The sequence below is a fragment of the Abramis brama genome (assembly GCF_963993115.1).
Source record: "Abramis brama genome assembly, chromosome: 14".
Classification (NCBI taxonomy): Eukaryota; Metazoa; Chordata; class Actinopteri; order Cypriniformes; family Leuciscidae; genus Abramis; species Abramis brama.
Genome location: NC_139976.1, coordinates 31,253,113 through 31,275,409, shown reverse-complemented (window position 1 = coordinate 31,275,409; position 22,297 = coordinate 31,253,113). Strand labels below are relative to the sequence as shown.

At 37.4% G+C, this 22,297-nt stretch overlaps 1 protein-coding gene across 3 annotated transcripts in view; it reads right to left on the bottom strand.

The window, feature by feature from the left end:
- Positions 1-22,297, bottom strand: part of jmjd1cb (jumonji domain containing 1Cb) — a 126,963-nt gene that overhangs the window by 68,138 nt on the left and 36,528 nt on the right. For all 3 annotated transcript variants that reach the window (XM_084135289.1, XM_084135288.1, XM_084135290.1), the window contains exon 2: positions 4,571-4,735. In XM_084135289.1, the coding sequence (XP_083991415.1) occupies positions 4,571-4,735 (165 nt within the window). The remainder of the gene's footprint in view (positions 1-4,570; positions 4,736-22,297) is intronic.

The following is a 22,297-nucleotide window of genomic DNA, read 5'->3' as shown; positions in this document are numbered from 1 at the left end:
TTTAATTTATTGATTTTTTTCAGCATCATTGCTCCAGTCTTCAGTATCACATGATCCTAATATGCTGATTTGCTGCTCAAAAAACATTTCTTATTATTTCTTACTAAACTACTGAAAGAGTTGTTACCTGTAGCAGAAGAGCCTCTTCTCAAAATATGAATGGTCTCTGTCTCAAGGTTATGTCCCAAGACTGTTCAAGCTGGCAGTTATTAAGCCTCTAGCTTCTGACCAAGGCTGTATCTCTATACTAGTTTTATTTGATCTTAGTGTTGCGTTAGACACTATATTAAAATACTCTTAGATTGACTACAAAATTACACTGGTATTCAGGGACGGGCATTAAGGTGGTTTAGATCGTACCTATCAGACTGTTACCATTTTGCCTATTTAAACAGGGAAAAAATCTAAGATAACGTCAGTAAATTATGGATTTTTATGGCCCTCTTGGTAATATTATAAGAAAACATGAAATTAGTTTCCACTGTTATGATACTCAGTTATATATTTCATCACAATCAGATGAAATCTCTATATTATCCAAGTTGACAGAGTGTGTTAAAGATATAACATTTTGGATGACCTGTAATTTTCTTCAATTAAATTCAGATAAGATTAGGCCTACTTGTTGGACCAGAAACCTGTATACAGAATCTCTTAGAATACAATTTGCATTTAAAAGGATGTACTGTTACTTCTACAGTTAAAGACCTGGGCTAGACAGCAACTTGTCTTTCAAAAAAAAAAAATATATATAGAATAGAATAGAATAGAATAGAATAGAATAGAATAGAATAGAATAGAATACTTCATTTGTTACAAAAACAACCTTCTTCCACCTCAGAAACATCACTAAGCTTCGGAACATGATATCTGTTTCTGATGCAGAAAAAGCCTTAAATTAATACATTGTTTAAATTAAAATAAATAAATGCGCAATTTGTATATGCACATTTCTGAAATACATAACTTGGACACAGTGATCAACACCTGATAACAGATCACTCTAAATTGTAATGTAGACACATGCATTTTCTGTAAAGCTGCTTTGAAACTATGTGTATTGTGAAAAGCGCAATACAAATAAATGTGAATTAAATTGAATATTATTATCAATGTTGAAAAGAGCTGTGATGCTTAATATCTGAAATAGACATTTTTTATAACAGTGTGAAAGTCTTTACTGTCACTTTTGCTCAATGCAAAAATTATTTTTGGAACACAATTATTAAAATAATTTTGTAATTGAGAAATACCATGTATTACATTTAAACAGTCATGGTAACAACTAGTCAGAGATGACAATAGTAATTCTCGGTTAGTTATTGAGACTGTAATGACTTGTGGTTCAGACAGTGAGTCAAACGTTAATTCAGTAACCACTCTGAAGTGAGTCGTTAGACTGACTCAAAACAATAATTCATCATGAGTTTGAGTTTTTGCTGACTCATTTAAAAGAACCACAAACCATTCACGAATGTAACTACACTGGTCACACTGCATGTTTGGGAATGACTATGCAATCAATGCAAAGATGTGCAGGAAACACTGAAGAAACCTGCTCGGGTCACATTCAGACAAAAGATCCAGTGTGCTAATCTGAACACAGGAGAAATCAGCGAGGTTGTGCTGGGCCTCATATATCAACAGAACTACAGAGACAGGATAAAATGTGCTGCAAAAACAGAGAGAGAGAGAGAGAGAGAGAGAGAGAGAGAGAGAGAGAGAGAGAGAGAGAGAGAGAGAGAGAGAGAGAGAGAGAGAGAGAGAGAGAGAGAGAGAGAGAGAGAGAGAGGCAGTGCTGAGTAAGGAGATCTGGTGGCAGTAAACTCTCCTCCAATGGCAGCCATAAATAATGGAGCCGTGAAGGAAATTGTGTGTGAGCGAGGGACACAGGAAACTTGAAAGAGGGAAAGACGATGGAAAAATAACAGCTTTCAAAGAAGACCAGAGAACAACACAATCCCGCGAGTCTTGTTGGGAAATTGCTGTTTGGTCAGGCGTTGAGTAAAGTAATTAGGTTAAGTTGTTTGACAACTGTACAAACCCATCATAAGTTAGATAAGTGTTAAGTGTAAAGAACAGGAAGAATCGGTGCAAAATATGTCCCAGTTTTAAAAAGCATGGACATTGTTAATTCACAATGACAGAGAATGTTTTCTCTGAACATCAAGCGTTGTCAACAGTATTGACTACATCAAATATTTCTCCATTTAAATAACTCAGAAAACAAAGGTAGGTTCACAAAATTCGACTAACCGATCCAAAACCAACAAACAATTATGCTTGTGGAATGGATGCTGATTTGTAAATATATTGTTGTTCCAGTCATGCTAAAATACACAATCTGGTAAGAGCTATGACCTAGTTTACCTAGTCACTGTGTACACTACCGTGTCCTCAGCGTCACACAATCCTTCAGAAATCATTCTAAAATGCTGAGTTGGTGCTCAATTATTATTGGTGCTCAATTATAGATAATTGTTCTTATTATCATTGTTGAAAATTGCTTAATATTTTTGAGAAAAACCATGATCATTTTCCTAGGATTCTTTTCTGAACAAAGTTCAAAAGAACAGCATTTATTTGAAATGAAATTTATTTTATTTTTTTATTTAAATGCACAATTAAATTAAAAGTGTATCGCGGTTTCCATGTTTCTTGAGCACCAAATCAGCATATTAGAATGATTTCTGAAGGATCATGTGACACCGAAGACTGGCGTAATGATGCTGAAAATTCTGCTTTAAATCACAGGAATAAATTACATTGTAAATAATATATTCAAATACAAAACAGTTGTTTTAAATTGTAATGATATTTCGTGATACTACTGTATATCACTGCACACACACAAAATACACTATTAAAGTTTCTATTAACTATTATGCCTATAATAGGCAATTTGTTTTTGTCAATTTGTCAACACTTTTTGTTTTACTGGTTGAAACTCTATTTACATCCTGATAGCAATCAATAATAGAGGTGGTCTAAATATTAAAACGTATATATCTTATGTGGAAGTCACAGGACCAAAAACCGTTGTCCGATAATTTTATTTGGTCCGAATGCAATGATAGGATTTCCATACCTTCGCGCACCCTGCTCGCGCAGACATCACACCTCATCAGCACTTCCGTCAGGCTAAGCAAGTCACCAAAAGTCACCAAAAGCCACAAACAAACAGAGGCCAACTTTTACAGTTCCTCCTAAATCAAAACAACGAGCTTATGCTGCATTCATGCCATGATGTAACTATATTTATGAGATGGCAACCCGTAACATTCTAACCAGAGCTGTTTACGTCCTCAGACTCGGATTAATGCATTTCTATGTCAACACTATCAACGCAGAAATGAATCTGCAGCAGTCAGGTGGTACAGGTCAGAGCTCTGTAAGTTGTTTATGATAATGAAGATATGATATGATTGAAATAGTGTTTTAAAATGTTCAGGTATTCAGGTTTAGAAACTGTAATCAAATGTAAAATAGCACTGCACTTCAGCGCGCGAGTCGTTTGAATGGCTTAAAGTCAAACTGAAATGCACACAAAGATATCAATAAGAGGAATCTAAATTTTTATTTTGAACAAGTATGCGCATGGATATCACACGTACGTCGATCAAACGTCGGCCATGTGATGACATTATTCAGGGTTGGAATATGACAAGCAGCAGTTTCTAATTCGCTACTAATACAGAAGTATACGGAGATAAAACAACACAAGTATCGATAACAGTATTGTTTGTCCTGAAGCTTATCGGTAGTCCAGTATTGACCCAATTACGTATCGGCCCAAAAAAATACCGGTTCTCGGTACCCATCCCTAGTTTTGGAGGAGGCGTAGCTTTGGAGAGCACTCTGAAGGGAGGGTGAGATCTCTTGGGGAACTTTGCATTGTTAGCTGCTCCGAAATAGCCTACCGTACCTTTAACTTCAGATTAAATGTTCACCTTATATTCACCTCACTTATTTGAAGCAGAATTCATTTAAATAATGGCAGGAAGTGAACAGACGTGCATGAGGTTAAAACACACACACACAAAATTACAGTAGCGTAAACTTCATGAATATGAAAAATTTCCTGTTTGAAAACTTCCGAGTTCTTGATGAGGGTAAGTGCACCATGGCACATGCTGGGTCGTCGGCCTGTGTATGTGTGGGCGCTATGACTACCGTCCCGTGTGCCATACTAAGATTTCTCTTTGAAATCTTTTATCGTGTGCTCATGGCCCAGATGGCGCTGTGCTGCTGCTAACGTTACATAATCAAAACAGCGTGAGCCGTGAAACATTTACAATCTATTGCTCGCTGCCTTTCTGTCTCTTTTAAAGGACGTCAAACCCTCTGTTATTTTCCATCTTTTCAGCAGGCCTTCTAAACAAATAATGATCTTATTGTCAGACATGAGCCATTGATCTGAGAGTCATCCAAACCCCAAATCATTCCAGCGACATAAAGGATCCCGTCATATTGCCTCCGCAGAGCTATTGTTCCGACTTGAAATACTCCACAGCTGCGGCTCAACGCACAGCACATCTCCGGATCAAAGATCTTGGGAGGAATGACTCACCAGAGCTGGCCACTGGATCTGCTTGGCTTTTGTTCCCTGCAGCTGGGCACCCTCCTTCCTTTTGGCCCAAACCAGCTGATGTTCCAGCAGAAAGATCTGGAAGTCTTCGTACACCTTGACCCACTCACGCTTCTCCCACTCAAGGTCGTCAAACTCCACGTACACCTGCGGAAAGAGCAAGAAGAGGGGTCAAAGCTTGGTCACATGAGCACTCTGAGCCCTCGTCCTGTACGGCCCACATTAGAGTCATGCTAGAGAAGTTCTCCTGCTGTATAATGTATAAAAGCATATAAGTGGTGTGGAAAGACTTTTTTTGAGTTGATATGGAATTGTTAAGGACTTTCACAGGATTCGCATCAAAGTTACCCATTGCATTGAACCTTAATGAGTAAAGCGCCAGGTCAAGCTTTGTTGTAATTACATTATGTTGTAATTGCCATTCAATTTCAACTTTGATGTTGTTTGCCACTGACATAAAGCACAAAAACTCTTTATCATTATCTTTGACACTCTATGTCCTATATACGTAAGCAACTTTGCCTCTAAAAATAATAAACAACCCCTGCGAGCGCAATTAGATTATATTTTCCCTTCAAGGCTGAGTTTTTGTCAGGACTTCACTGGAACAGAACATGAAATCTACATCCACACAGGGTACAGAATAAAATAAATAAAGAATAAAGGGTAACACTTTATTTTACAGTGTCCTTGTTACATATGTTACATGTAGTTACCATAGTAATTAATTACATACCAACAAACCCTAAACCAAACCCTAATCCTACCCTAACCCTATAGTAAGTACATGTTTTTAATTAATATTAATCAGTACTTAAATATGCTGTAACTGTAACATACTGTAACAATGACACCTTCAAATAAAGTGTAACCAAATAAAGTTAAAACTGATTCATTACAAAACAAGGACAGGCTAAATGAGAGAAAACTGTTACTTCATTCCCGACATGGGTCACACACCTCTCAGATACCAAATACAGACATTGCCTGTAACATAATACTAGAATAAATAACACTGGTTTTAAGACAACTATGATTTCCATTTCATTTTATAATACAAGAAAATGGATGGAATTGGAAATCCACCCCCTTCACTCCCCTTATAGAGCATTTGGGGGTTTAATACACCATGGTGGTCTAACTAAAAATAAAGAAAGGAAAGAAAAAAAGAAAAACCCATAATCTAAGCACTTCAAGTCTTTAGAACAAGCATGCTTCAGTTTACATTCTTGACATATAACATGTACCATCTAAATTGCAGAACATCTTATAACTATAAACTGCGTGTTCAACATCTTATATAAACTGCGTGTTCAGAGTGAAGTGTTCGGTGCACAAGCAAGTAGCTTATGATCTGATTTTCTTTCTTTTTTTTTGCATCTCAGAGCAGCTCAGTTCACAGTAACTCCATCTCTGTATGAGCTGCGAGTTTAACGTGCATTTGGGAATGCAACACGGGCTAGGTTTAGTTTACACATTAGCATAATTTCTAACATTTTTGTGAAAGTTACAGAATTTTAATAGCATTCCACCAGATAAAAGCTCAAGAATTTGAAATGTTACAAGCTTCCGGATTTGAAAAAGTAAACCCTAGTGAAAAATAAATATACTAAAACATATTTGAAATACATTTATTTTATTCTAAGTATACTACAAATACATTTACATATTTGTGTACTTAATATACATACCCTGCAATTGTACTTTTAGTATACTAATTGGTATACTTAAAGTCTGCTAAATTGGAACAACTAATTTTGTGCTTAGTGTACTTAGTGCTGAGGTCCAACTAAAGATATACTTAAGTATATCTGATTGTGCTAAAGTGGAACTATTGCAAATATATATAGACCATACTATCCTTACTAATAGTGATATTAAAACAAATTTTAGGCTCAATATATGGTATATGGTATATATGGTATATAGTATGCTTATGTGTACAAATGTCTACTATTTTTCGCAGAGGGATTTTATTTATTTTTTATTTTGTTTTTTAATTTTTATTTACTTATTTATTCATGGGGGGCTAGTTTCGGGGAGCATTGTTGGAGAGTGTGTGGGTATGTGAGTGTGTGTATGTCTTTGTGCTTATGTGTTTGAAATTATCTTTAATATTTACTCTTTATTATCTTGTATTGTTCGTCATGATTGTAAGGACCCCCTTGAAAATGAGATGGTACATCTCAAGGGGCTATCCTTGAAATAAAGAATAAAGAATAAAGAATATTAAGAAATGTGCATTGTGCAATAAAGTTTAATTATAATATTAATATCAGTCTATAGCAATATGTCAGTAAATATGTTAATGGATTTGTAGTATACTTAATATGAAATAAATGTATTTTAAATACATTTTAGTATAGGTTTTTTCACTAGGGAAGAATTAAAAGTGTTTTTTAAAAGTGAAGAATTTAAGACAAATGTTAGTATTGTAACTTGCAGTGTAAAATAAAATTTATATAATAATTGTATTTTTAAGTAAAATTCGAATTTACAACAGGAATATATTTACTTGCATGTCATGTGATCATTAACAGACATCAGAGTACCTTGAACAAACAAATGTGTAGTTGTTATGCATAGAAATGTTAACTTAAAATGTAAGGGGGTACTTCAAGTAATTATTTTCCATATAAGGGGTTCAGCTTTGGGAACCCCTCTCACAGTGTTTTAACAAGAGCATCTGATAAACAACAACTTACTGTAACAGAAAAGAGTTCAGTGCAATTTCACAGCCATAAAAGCTTAAAATGACCTCATTTGGGTTTGATTTTATGGACAGACGTGGTCACTGCAGACCCACTGAATGCCCTGCCTTCCTTACAGTCATGGCGCTAAAACTGTGCCTCTGTCCTGCTGCGGTGCTTAGCTGTGAAACAACTCACAGCCATGTGATTCAAAGCGGAGCTGGTGTGCAGGACGTTTGTGTGTTTGTGAGACACCGAGACAAGAGGGAGAACATGTGTTTGAGCTGCTGGATGTTTTCAACATATGCAGCATGTCGTAAAGACAGCATGTTTCTGGCCTGTCAAAGTCTCCTCTTTCACCGCGTGTGTGCGTAAGGCGGGCGTAGCGTGATAGGCTGGAGAACTGGTTTCCAAAAAATAAGCCGCACTGAAGGTTTGGCACTATTTTTGAGCCTGTTTTCCAACTGGAAAAACTGTTCCTCCACTGGACAAAGTCCATCTGTTGACTAATACGATCCTGTGCACAACACTTTTAAAGTGCATACAGAAAGCACCCAGCTAATGATTTGAAATGCACAGATCTAGTGCTGAGAGCTGTGGGAATCATCAGCGCGAGTGAGTCAGCCAAGAGCACATTGCACAACCCCAGTGCTGAGCAACGTGCAGTAACAGGAGCGGGTTTCATCATGTGGATTCATACCAGAAATGATTCACTGACTGCCTGTTGTGGTTCTCTCACCATGACTGGGGTTGTGAGGCTCTCTAATGAGTGTTTGGAGGGGAACGAGTGAAGAACAAACCTGTCAGGGCAGATTTCACATCTGGACCCCCCTGTTTTGTGCAGGCTAAGCTGAAGAAAAAGGCCAATTTTAAAGTATCACTTGAAGCAACAACCTATCCCATTTCTGCTATCAACAACAATCTCACAGTGGTGTTTTATAGGGATGTTGTCCCAACAGTAACCCAGTGGCAAATGAATGAAAGACAATAACACAATTTAATACCAAAACGAAGTGAATGGAGCTTGCCTGTATCCAAAAGTAGCTTTTTAGCTAGGGTTCTGTTAGTCCTTACACCATTTCTTAAGGTCCTTTTCACACCAAGCAAAATAACTATTATCATCCACACCAATGGACGATAATGTTCTGGTTATTATAAGCACGCATGGCGGTTTTGTCGTCTGCCGCTTTACATGCTCGAGCTCTTTAATGTGGATCATGTCATGGTCATGTGGATTCTGATTGGCTGTCCATGTTTTTATCAGCTGGAAAAAAATCTTTCTGAAAGTTGATACCAATGGTATTGGAATGTCTGTGCCGTTATCATTATACTGTAGTTGTGTTGTGGATTCCCTAATGGAATCGTTCTCATAGAATGATTATTAAAACTTTATAGGTTTTAATTATCGTCCTTGGTGCAAATGGCCCCAAGTCCTTCTATTTAATCTATGGGATCTTTCATCGTTTACAAATCATAATCATTTGAAAACGAATAGCACACCTCTCTTCAACAAGCCGCATGATTTCAGCTATTATTTAAAGCTGACCCAATATTAAAGCTGTATACTATTCTAAATAAATGAAAAATAAACAACTAAAGACCAAAATCAGCCATTTCAAAAGCTGCAAGGGAATTAAGGCATCACAAAATTATGATGTACAGTTTGAAAAGCTGAAAATAATTACGCTTAGATGTGTGATTAAAATATCTTTTTAAATAATTTGAATGGTAGAAAACAAAACAAATCATGTAAAATGTACAAATTAAGAAAATGCACATGCAGAATTAAAAATCCTATATAAATCGCACAAACAGTCCAAAGTATAACCAACAGTCAAAAAGCTCAGAAAAATGTCTTTTCCACCATCTTTAGCGTGTTGGTTGGTCATATGACCACATGTGATGCACACATTCATGACACATGACCTTCCAAGACAACAGAACAAGACACTCCCACCTCAGCATCTGTACAACTGGATGTACACTCTTAAAAAAAATAAAGGTTATTTATTGCCATTTTTGGTTCCATTAAGAACCTTTAACATCCATTGACTGAACCTTTCAAATGCATCATAGGTTCTTTATAATAACAAAGGATCTTTAAATTATTAAAATGTTCTTTACACTAAGAAAAAAATGTTTCTTTTAAGAACTGTTTACTGAAAGTTTCATTAAGGAACCCAAATGGTTCTTGCATGGTATCGCTGCAAAAAAAAACATCTTTTGGCACCTTTATTTCTAAGTACGTACGTTAATAACTGTAACTCAAACGTTGTTTAGAAAACATACAAAATTATCCTTTCAACTTGTAAACCTATTCATTAAAGTCCATTGTCTTACTATGCATAATTCATCAACCATGTCATTTTAAAGAAAAATTAATGTTCTCTCCACCTCCAAAATGACTAATATGAACATCTGAACATGCCCAAAAATGGTAAGTAGTCCGCTTACTACATTTTGAGTGTGTGTGTGTGTGTGTGTGTGTGTGTGTGTGTGGGCATGTAAAGTCCAGCCCTGATTCCTGTAATGACACATGTGACCGACTTCTGTTCCCCCCTCCCCCCATCCCGCTGACCCCTCCCTCCCATAATCCCCTTCACTGCAGGGATCATGGAGGACAGCTTTCCTCATTCGCCCTCTCTCTGTCTCAGAATGAAACATTAACTTCATATTGTGTTTCTGCTGAACCCACCCTCTCAGTTGAGTCTCTGCTGCTGGCAAGATGAATTCACTCTCATTAAAAATTGACATGGGGCAGAGGGCCAGAATGAGTATGTGTGTGTGTAGGGCACAGTTACTTCTTATGCTGGTTATTCAGGCAGTGACCTGTAAAGCCTGAGGTTATGGTATTAGTGAGAGGCACATACACCACTGCCACAAATAGTACTCTATAATTAGGGTTGCACAATTAATCAAAATAAAACCAAAATCGTTATATGGCTTAGTGCAAATATCAAATTGCAAAGGCTGCGATTTAATTAAATAAATGTTTCAGAGTGGATTTCACACGACACTGTGTTTATTTACACGCGAGCAGCTCATGATCTGGTGTTTTCAGTGTTTCAGAGCAGCTCTGTTTGCAGTAAAAGCTTTTCACCATAAAATCATTGCATGTGCTCTGAGTTTATGTCACTTTAACATGCATTTAGGAATGCAACATGCGCCAAATATCTTCCAATTCATGTAATGAGAAGCTATTATAAACCGGCTGTTGTCAACAAAAGAGAAGCTTTCTATGCAATTTCCCAACAAAATTAAAACTTTTTGGTTTAATGTTTAAAAATAAAGAAATGAAATCATGTTACTATAGTAATTTCACTGTTGTTATTTTATTTTTCTGAAATACTCAATTTTTGATAAGATACGCGATGGAGCAGGATGGCTGGAAGAATCAGGTTGTAAATAAGCAGAGGGAGTATGGGAAGGCTGCTGGACACAGACAGATGGTCCAGTTCTGCTCCTCCAGCAGGGTGGATGAAGCCTCACCCAACAGACACTGAGCTGCTCAGATTGATTACCAAGCTGAACGGAGAGGAAGCCCTCGAGCACACGATTAAAAAACAAATCAAACCTTCCTGCATGCAAGTCTAGACTACAACTACAAACATCATCATGTCATGCTAATATTTTAAGTGTATGTGTCTGCTAGTAACAGAAAGTGGATCAGGGCAGGTCATTATGTCCCGTCTCCATAAGTTCCTGTCAAACACGCCAGATCTCCATCTCTCTCAGTGGTAATGTGTGCACTGATGCTTTGCCAAAATAATCAAACGTGTTATGCTATTTCACTCATTTCAACAGAGAAACTAGAATTTCTAGTCTTAAGTGTTTTCATCTAAAACTGATCTCTGTCTAGACTACAGAACTCTATCAATCATCAACTTTAACAAACCAATTAAATGTAGAACTGTAATAAACAGACACAAAACATGGACTCTAGAACTAAAGTCTAGGTACATAATCCATTGTTCAATCAAAAATGAAAATTGTGTCATTCATTTACTCATATCATTCCAAACCCTCCTTTCTTCAAACAAACAAACAAGATTCTTTTTCTTTCTTTACATTGCAAGTGAATGAGGTTGGATGCAGTCAAGCTCCAAAAATACTATAAAAAGAATGATAAAAAAGTACTTGAGTACATACTCTCAATATTCCAAGTCTTCTGAAGCTATACATTTAATTTGTATTTCGCTAATAATCTTTATTGTACTTCTCAAATACTCAAAATGAAATGCCAGGTTTGATCCATGACCCCAAACACCACCACTAGTCAGCATAAATGAGATTCTCAATCTGGTCAGGGTCACTATATTTTTCATTGTATGGAAAAGCACAGCATGGACATTCTTTTAGGCAGAGAAACACATTTCACCATCTCTGCGATGCAACAAATCCTGCAAGATGCCAGAGCTTTTTTACATTCCGCCGCATCTGTTTAACTACAGATGAAAAGAGGCAATCTAAAGCTGGAAGCACAAGGATAACTGCAGTGAAAATCTGATCCAGGATCAGATTTGACCTCAGAGCAGGTTTACCCAGCTTAATGATCTCTGCTAAACTAATGATTTGCTGTTTACATGAGAAGTGTGAGAAACACAATATAGATCAACACACGCATCAGCAAACTAAAGCAATACACTAATTAAAATTCTTAAGCACATTCTATGAAAGCAGGATGGGTTAACCCAAGATAACAAGCAGAACAAAAGCAGGAAGAGTCTGGAAACACAGATGACACCTCCCCATCTCGTATCCAGATGGAGGACGCCAACACACGTGCCTCTGCCGTGACCCACAGAACCAAACTGAGGTCAGGCTCCAATGTTTAATCTGATTATGGATCCAGTGCCAGCTCCACAGCAGAGCAGAGATAACGGAGGGTTAACTCAGGATGCACAGCTCACAGACAACACAGGCAGAGCAAGACCAGAGAGAGAGAGAGAGAGAGAAGGAATGTTTTTAATGGGAACAGTTAAAGGGTCAGCTCTGGTCTGCTTGACCATGCATAAGAGATGAGGCTTGTACAGACTCCAAAATCATGAAGGGGCAGCAGGGGTGTTATATAACTGCATTCAGTCAGACGCTCGGGGAGATGAGAGCTGCCTGCCTGGTTGTTGAACCCTACACAACTAGATTAAGGTCTAGAAAAGCAGTTGGGCTGCATGGGCCAGGCACATCCAGGATTTGACCGGTTTATGTAAGGCTATGGAAATGCCCGAAAATGGAAAATAACGAGGCTGCAAAATTCCTTGTTGCTAAACAGTTCTGGAATCTGGCCACTGGAGTCGTCGAGCATGTTGTGCAGGGCAAGTAAACCCCTGGTGAATAAATTCACTGTATTAATTGAATGAATTCCTGTATTTTCCGACTGTATACTCCAAAATAAGGTAAAACACCGGTAAATAAAATGAACTATTTATAGACGCTATAAACATGTATTTTAGCTCCCATCACGGCACAACAATCCATATAAAATACATTATAGTGGCATTTATTATTTAAAGTCCCCCTGTGGTGAAAATCAAGTTTTTAATGTTGTTTTATGTCTATGTGGTGTTTTTAATATGCTTTAAGACAAACCATGTGTAAAGTCATAAGTCAACACCATTGCTTAGTATTTTCTCTTTAAAACTGCACCAAAGACCGTCTCAAAAACGCGGTTTGAAATTGCTGGTGTTTCTGACGTCACAAGCTACCTTGTAACCAATCAGGTCAACGTGTGATCGTCTACGAGTGGATCTCTGAACTGGTGCGAGAACTGGAATGGCTAAGGTGGGACTAATTTGCATATTCATAGAACCACGTATACTAAATGAAGCAAGGGTGTAGATTTACATTTAAGCTATTTTAAGGCATGAAAAAAATTCAAGGAAAAAACTTTTAAATATGTAATTTTGGTGATCAAAGATGAGTTTTAAGGGACGAAATTATTGACTACAGGGGGACTTCAAAACAACATTTATATTAATTGCATTATATAGGCTGCTTTGTAAAATAAATTGCAGCACATTTCAGATGTTAAAAAAAAACTAGACATTTATTCTGGAAAATATGATAGTGATTTAGGAGTATAGGAACAGATCAGTTCTAGTTGTCTGGCAACCAAGTAGTCATTTACTGTATCGTGTATAGTTCAGTTAGTGAGATTTTTTAGTGGCAGTGCTTAAAAGGGAATTGAAAGACACAATGTCTTGGAGAGGGGTGTAACATAACAGTTACTGCCATTCAAAATAATAAGAGCTTCAGCATCAGAAACAATTACTTCAAATGCTGATGTGTGAAAAAAAAAATCTCATTATTATGTATAATCCATAGGTCTCTATAGTGTGTATATGTGCAACGAAAGGTTATAGATACTTAGGCAATTTAATGAACATCTGCCTGTTCTCGTGTTTCAAACATTCAGTGCCATTAATAGTTATAACATCTGTTTTCCTCTGCCAATGTGGACAGAACTCTGACAGAATTATTCAGTACATGTATCAGAGGCACTTGAAACTGCTGTTGTCATGACAATCAGTGCACGTCTTCTGTCTGCAGAGCACGAGAATCAACAAACAGCTTTAAGCATGTGATTCATAGTTCACCGTGATTAAAACTGTATAAAATCAATGGAAAGACTCCAAAGGCACACGACATGCCTCACAAAACAAATAGCAGGAATAGGTTTAGGAGAGATATTAGGCTATATTATCGAAAACTAGCTAGATACAATAAATGTGAATGGGTAATATTTTTTCCCCTCACAATTTGTATAATACAAGTTCTTTCGTCTGAAATCTGAAATGACTTCATTTCACAACATGTTGCAGAGAATTAATGCAATAAGTACCTTTTCACAACCACTGTCCATACTGTCTTCCTCAAATGGAAATATTACAGAAACAGAATCAGAACTAGAGTCATTAAAATCCTTGCATCGGTGTATCTGCAGAATTTTTTTTATCAAACGTAATTTTTTTAAAACCTGCACAAATAAAATCAACACCATATGTCCATTCGAACAAACCCACACAATCTTAATATAAATAATGTGTCTCAGGTTCTTTTAATTAAACAGGCTGGGGCTTGCATTCAACAGCAACACTGGGTAACTGCCAGATTAAAATACTTAAGACATGTTTTATTCAATATATACATAAGTATTTGACATTGGTTTGTGTACTAATATATCAATATATATGAATTAGGCTACGTTCACACTATCAGTCCAAATCCGATTATTTGTGTATCCGATTGGAATCTGATCTAAAATGACTGACTGTCCACATTGTGTATCGCCAATGTTCAGATCCGATTCGTGTGTGCGCTGCATTCTTTAGTTTTCCGGAATATCTGCATTAAACAACAACAACAACACGTCAGTTTCAAAACATGTCTCCGTTATATTGTCATTTTCTGCTCATCCGGCACTTTGCAACAACACAACCTTGTTTCTGCAGCGACTTTCAGCATGTTTCCTATAACGTCTGACGTTTACATTTACGCGGTGTGAGAAAGAGACATCTGATCAGAGCAGTCAGACTGAAACAGACTTTTTGCCTGTCACAATTTCTAAACTGAATTGGATTTCAATCGTACATGCACAAAAATCAGATTTGGACTGACAGTGTGAACGTTGCCTTGGAGGTTAATGATCAATATAGGATTTCTGATTTTGTGATTCTATAATAATGTATAAATAAAGATAATAAACAGGCTTTTGTGCCGATACTAGTAAGATCTATATACGGAATGTGTTAAATTAAGTTGTTAGTCTTTTCTTCCTGTGACGGGGCAGACCAGAGAAAAGCCACAAGACTTTACGCTGAATTAAATGACACATACTATTTATAAACAAACTAAACCAACCAATTATACAGTGTTACATTAACACTTACTGTTCGACTAATCGTTCTTATTGTGGAGCAATTTGGGGATGATGAATAGATTAATAAAATTCACTACACCTTAATACCAGCCTCAAGGAAAAGTCATTGTCCTGGTTTGAAGAATGAAGTGGACGTGCTGAAGCGATTGCTCGCAGGGATACAAAATACACACAACAAATGTGCAGACATTACGAAATGTAAGAGCTGGTTGCTATGCAACTAACAGCACATAGACCAGAACGCTCCGTCTTTATCTTTCTCTCCATCCTGGATTTCTTTCAAAAGGACAATGTCCGCTCTCAATGATCGCCTGGGGAACGTGGCGAGCTGCTGGACTCGTTGTGGGTCAGTGAATTTACTGGACTCATCAGAGAGCAGAGCCTACCGGGCGCATCATAAAAGAACTGAACTGAAATGACCCCCTCCAACAGCCACGACTGTCACTGATTCACCTTGTGCCTGAGAATCAACCCATCACAAGCTCAACGCATTTAAACGGATAGTGCAGCCAAAAATGACAAATGTTTTTCATTTATTCACCATCGTGTGGAACACTTACAAGGAGATCTGAAGCCAAATGTTAATGCAGCTCTTTTTGCACCAAAAAAATATTTTGTCTGCTGCAGCTTTCATATCTGATTTGTACTTTCACATACTCATGCACTGTAAAAAGTAAAAAAATTATATTTAGAAATTTTTTTTGGAAACTGACAATTAAATATTGACTCAACAAATTGCTTTCAACTAATTATCCCCGAACAAAAAGATGCATTGTGGTAATTTTAGCTTAAGGTCTGAAGGTAAAATGAAAAAAATATATTAATATGTTCACTGAACATATTAAATTGTGTTCCGCCAATCCATCAAGTAGAAGCGAAAAATCTGTGTTTGCCAAAAAAAAGCGTATACGCATACGCCTGAGAGAAACTGTTGGTATCGTGGATTCAAATGTATATGCGTGGGAGAGTGAGGAGTATCGACTCCATCTGCTGAGGATGACGACAGAACATCATTTCCAGACAGATTTTCCATCATTTAAGTTATGGTGAGTACTGAACTCTTTATTTATTAAGTCTTGTGTACGTTCATTTGAGTGCAGGTCTCAATTTCAACATTAAACCAAAAAACATGAGTATTACATGACCGCGCACGATAAGCATTCGCTAAACGAATTAGAACGATTCTCTGAATGTTTTACTTTAGGACCCAGTATATTTTACATACATAACATTGTATTTTCCAGAATCACAGTTAATTCACGCCTTTCCTGGTTTCATGATACCATTTTATAACCTAATTTAGCCCATACTAATCTCTCAGTTATGCAAGACTTCCAATTAATTTGTTGCCCAGAGTGTTACTGCCAGGATCCGCCACTAGACATCCTCATGAATTTAAAATTCATTAAGATGTTTTAAGGTTAAAAATATTGCTGCATGTGATTTAAAGACATAAATGAATCAAATTTGGCAGTGTTATGTAAAAAAAACTTCTGTTCTGTCACCTGTAGTCAGCTATTTGATGCAAGGAGGCTTTGTCATTTATTTATTTTGCAGGTCCATGCAGTGCCGCTTCTGCAAGTTTTCATCACCTCACCAAGGCATCCTTTTCAAGCACTACAGAACTTGCCATTGGTCAGTTAATTTCCCTGTTTACACCCAGAATGTGTTTGTGTTTTCAAAAGAATTGGGGCTTTAAAAACACATCTGTGGAGGGTACATCCAAAGACTGGCATTAAGGAGAATGCCACATTTTCTTGTGACAACTGTGATTTTAAGGATATCTGCTCTCAATCAACATTTCTTCACCATTTAAGAGGATATCATGAGGTCAAAGTAGTTCCTGTGAGAGTACTAAAATTCAGATGAAATTACACTAAACCCTGAGTGAAGTAACCCTTAAGTACTTCCCGTTTTTCCTTTTTTGTGTGTGTGTGACTTTTGCAGTCTTTCACATATTTCTAAATGTTTTAGATGTTTAATGTTTAAACTGTTAAGATGCAGTTTCATGAGCTCAAAGTACCTCTTGTGAGAATACAAAAATTCAAGTGAAGATACACTGAACATTTGAAGTAACCCTCTCCAGTTACTTGCATTTTATGGTGTTTTTGACGTTTTTGCACTTCAGCAAATATTTTATATTTAATGTTTAAACTGTTAAGCTGCAGTTTCATGAACTCAAGTTCCTAAATACTAAAATTTAAGTGAAATTTCTCTAAACACTGGGTGAGTACACTCCCCAGTTACTTACATTTTATGGTATTTTTTGATGTTTTTACAGATAATTGATGTTTTTCAAATGTATTTTTGTTAATGTAAGGTGTAATTCATCAGCTTTGCGTATCTTATCAGAATCCTGAAATTGGTTAACAGACTATTGCAACAACTGATCAAATTAAATTTACAGAATTTCACTTGGGCCAACTGAAAAATTTAGATGTGACCAGTCAATAGAAAATTTTGAGTTGGGGAGGTTAGACCTTTTTTACAGTGTACTGGGCACATAGTGAGACACACAAGAACAGTGTCACTGAACATCAATCCTGATGGAGCAACAGATTAAATGACACATCAACTTAAAATTGAGGCATCTGTCAATAATTAGATCGTGATTCAGTGTGGAGGATGATTTTGGGCAAATAACTTAAAAATTTAAATTTAAGTTAAACATTAATCAAGATGAATAATTTTAAATACAGAAGCAGAAACAGCCTATTTAATTGTAACAGTCAGAGGATGAAAGCGGTACAAGAAACCTTGAGTAACATTATAATAGATTATAAATAGAAAAGAACATTAAAGGGATTGTTCACCCAAAAATGTTCTGTCATCATTTACTCATCCTCAAGTTGTTCCAACCCATAAGATTTTTTGTGCGTCTTCGAGACACAAATGAAGATAATTTAATAAAACCTAGGAGATTTCTGTCCATCAAAATCCCATTCCACCAAAACTGTGATGCTCCAAAAAATTCATAAAGACATCGTCGTATATTAGATCAACATGAATCGGTTTGTTTGATTGAAGTCTTCTGAAGATACAAGATTGCTTTATATAATAAACACAATTACTGCTTATCAAATATGGCAAAACTGAAGCTCAATGTTCAATTCATATGGATTTGTTTTACAATGTTTTTATTAACTTTGTACCGAAGTTTGGTGTAATGGACTTTCAATGAAGGGACAGAAATCTCTTCATTTCTTTTTCAAGGATGAACAAAAAGGTCTTATAGATTTAGAAAATACAAAGGATGAGTAACTCGTTACAGAATTTTCCTAAGGGCATCGAGTAATTCTAATGACATTAAAAGTACACTTTTTATTACCCAATTGGGGATAATTAAATGACTTCACATGAAGAATCACCTGTGCTTTTATAATTCAAATAAATGTATGTCAATGTGTAGATTACATAAGCATACGCACAGAAGAACAAAGAAAATGTGAAAAAAACAAGCTCATAACAAGCCCAGTGACATTTCCGAGAGCTCACAGAAAGAACACTTTCATCAATAAATGACTTCTAAAAGCACGTCTGCACATCCTCCCCGCCGCTTCAGACAGTCGAGTGATTATCATTCACCGCGCCGTGTGAGTGTGTACGCCGCTGGAAAATCTGCCCCTCACTAACAGCAGCAGGACTTTCCTGACTGGCTGAGTCCAGACCGCTGCAGTCCAATCACTGCAGGCCCAGACGCTGAACGCTAACCTCGCGCAACCACAAATCTGCCTTTCAAATCACTGGAGCGGAGAGAAAGTGCACAGGAGAGAGAAGGATTTAGTGATTTTTTTTTTTTTTATCAGATTAATGCGGAGGAAAGCTTCTTTTGCGGCACTGGGCGCAGAAACGCCGGCGGCTCTCGGCTTGTAGACGGCATCCTCGCGGTGAAACGAGAACGATGCGAAGCAACGGAGATGATGAAATGAGATGTTAATGTCACTCAAACTATAGCCTGTGGGGACCATCCCTCCAGTGTTGATCCTTTTAAACATAAGAGACAAAAATAACAATGTACACGGTGAGCAAACCTGCATTGCTGCAGATACGAGTGTCCTCATTTCCCCTGCCTGTCATGGGCCATCACATCTTCTCTACATCTGTCACTTTCGTAAACACAAACACACACACACACGCTCTCATGGGCCAGACAGAATCCTGTGTTCCTCAGAGCCTTGGGGAAAGAGAAAGGACAGTATCTTGTTTACGCTGCCGTTTCATCATACGGCATCAGTTATCTAGCCTCGAGGCTCAATGCTATTGAACAGCTTTAGATATCATGACAGGACAGCCTTTGTCAAGAAGACTATAGCCTAGATGTGTTTACATTGCAAGGCTTAAAGCACAGATCTGATCTTTTGACCATATCCGATTTAGAGTCACATATCTGATATCGGTGATCAGCAACACATTTGATCCTTGGGTTTTGAATGTCTCTGCTATATAATTGATTAAATTATTTATATAATTCACGTCAAATGTTTCGACTATCCATCGTTAGATCGAAGTCAGAAGTGAAAAAGTACATTGTGAGTGTGATTACTACACTAAAGTGAAGCTGTGAGTAAAATTACTTAAAAAAACAGTGATGTTACCACATCCTTAATGAGAAATGTGTTGCATTTATAAAATTCAAGTTTCCTCCTTAATAACAGAAGCTGTGAGTTTGTGCGTGTGCGTACAGGCACATCTGCTTATTGCAACATTAAGAGAAGTTATCTTTGTGGGCAATTGTGTCAGACATTGATCAGATGTCCAGATCTTGTATCTGATTTGAAACCACATTTGGAAGAACGGATGCAAAAAAAAACCTAATCTCAAGCAGATTTTTGTGTTTACACGTTTGCAACAATATCTAATCAGTGTCGGTGTTATTTTTATTATCAGTCTAAACAGCCTGTATTGAGGTCTTGTGTCAGTCCCACATCCTTATCTATAACCTCTAATCCAGATTTTATCTATAAACGAGTATCCTCAAAATTAGGCTTTATGCAGTCCTTCTCTGTCGAGCCTTTAATATAGACTAAAACATTGATGACTCATCTGGCACTCAGTGACTCACATAAATTTGTCCGTCCCTCTAATAGCACCAACCACTGATGATTAGAAATAAGCACATTTTTTACATAAAAAAAAAAAAAGGGGCATTTACTGTATCGTTTAATAATCATGGACAGGGAAATGGACATGAACATGTGTTAGCATCTAAGCTAACAAAAGAAAGCATACAGAAAACTGCCTGTTGTGCAAGACTGCTAACCACATGAGAGCCCTTTTAAGAGTAACAGATTTTTCTCGTTTCATTTTGGGTTTTTCCTAAACTAAACCAGCTCAAGATGTAAACAAGACATGCATACATAATTTCACCATATTTATTCACATCTGGCATATTAGCATGTGAACCAGGAACCGAACGTTTTACGAGCAGCGTGCTCTATTCAGATTCCACGATGAAACCACATCACACAAATCTTTTCAGCTGTAAGATTTGATCTAACAAACCTCAACTCACTGTACTTCCTGTCTGCAAACCCGCTGACATAGAGACAGCGCAACAAAAATAACAACAAACGCAGCTATGTGTGGAGAGAGCATTAAGAAAACCGTGCTCTGCCGTGACCCGAGGCGACATCTGCAGCGAAAGCGCGCTCTGTACTTTCTCCAGATTAAAACAATGCCTTTGTTTACCACCTTTACGCTAAAGCCCCGCCTCACAAACGCTTTCTTCCTCCCACATGACAACAGAGATCGGTCAACGCTGCGGAGCTGCTGAGCTCAGCTGCAGACAAGGCCTGGCGGGGCAGACACTGACAACTGACGGAGGAAGAAATAGCACAGCTCTAACACAAATGATGGCGTTTCATCACGGCGGTGTGTGATGAAATATGTCAAAGCGATAAGCTTCGTTTTGTGCCAAGAACCACTTGAACGGAGATCAAATGACAACACATAGATGATTAGAGATATCAGTGTTCCATGCAATTCAGAAGACCAATTGCAATTCACTGTGCAAATATCACTGTGAGGTCAACGCTTTCATTTGGTTTTAAAATTCTTAAAAACGCATTTTTAATTTGCGAAAAATAATTATACTGTAGTTAAAACAAACACTGAATGCACACAGTGCTCAAAGTCTCAATGTAATGGAAGTGGCAACAGATCTTTTCTTCCATATTGTGACGTACATCCGAGTGAAACGGATAGGCCGAAAATTAAAAAAACTTCTCGTGTGATATTGCGCATTCATACATAAATGAACAAAGAACTCCATATGCCACTTTAATACAGAACAAATCATCCCATGTTAAGCACATTATTACTGAATAACAAGTCATCAAAATGATCTTTCATCTGATGGACTGAGGCCATGTTACTAAAACAAACACCGCACGAAACAGCCGAGGACATTGTCCCACATGTCACCCGAAACAACATGTCTCGCTGTAGACAAACACTGACCAGAGAAACAAGGAGCGTCCCAAAGTAAACAAACAAAAGTAGGTCAAGTCTATTGGGCTTATCTATCAGCCATAGAGCTCAGAGTTCCTGCGGCACAGCAAACACAGCCGCCATGAGACACATCCTCGCCGTCTTACTGATACTACAGAGATAATGCTGCGCTTACATAAGAGAAGAGCCTCTCACACTCTCACTGGAGCACGTGCTTTGACATCAGCTGAGATTAACGGCACCTTGAGCAGAAAGACAGGCCGAGACGAGGAACAAAAGGCCATTGGAGACACAGACACTGTACGCTCATCTTCTCTTTGTCTTTATAAGCACTCTTTAAGTCTTTCCTCAGTGAAAATCAAGACGTGGCAAGGCACACTGATGGAACCAAGTATAAGAGAGGGAACACACGTACATTTCGAAGCAGAGAACCTAAAGAAATTTGAAAGAAACTGGGAATGGTCCTGGCAAAAGTCTGTAAGTGGTTGCCAGAGCACTACTATGCAGTCGCTAGGGTGTTCGAGGATGGTTGCTTTCTTAGCCAAGAGCTCAGCCCCGTTTTATCGTCTGCAAAGCAGCAATTGCAATTGCTTAGAAAAGTAATAACACATCTCTGATCACCAAGTGTTTGTGTAGTTCGCTGAACCTCAGTAAAAGCATTAGTATCAGCAATTCTGGACTTCAACACTAAAT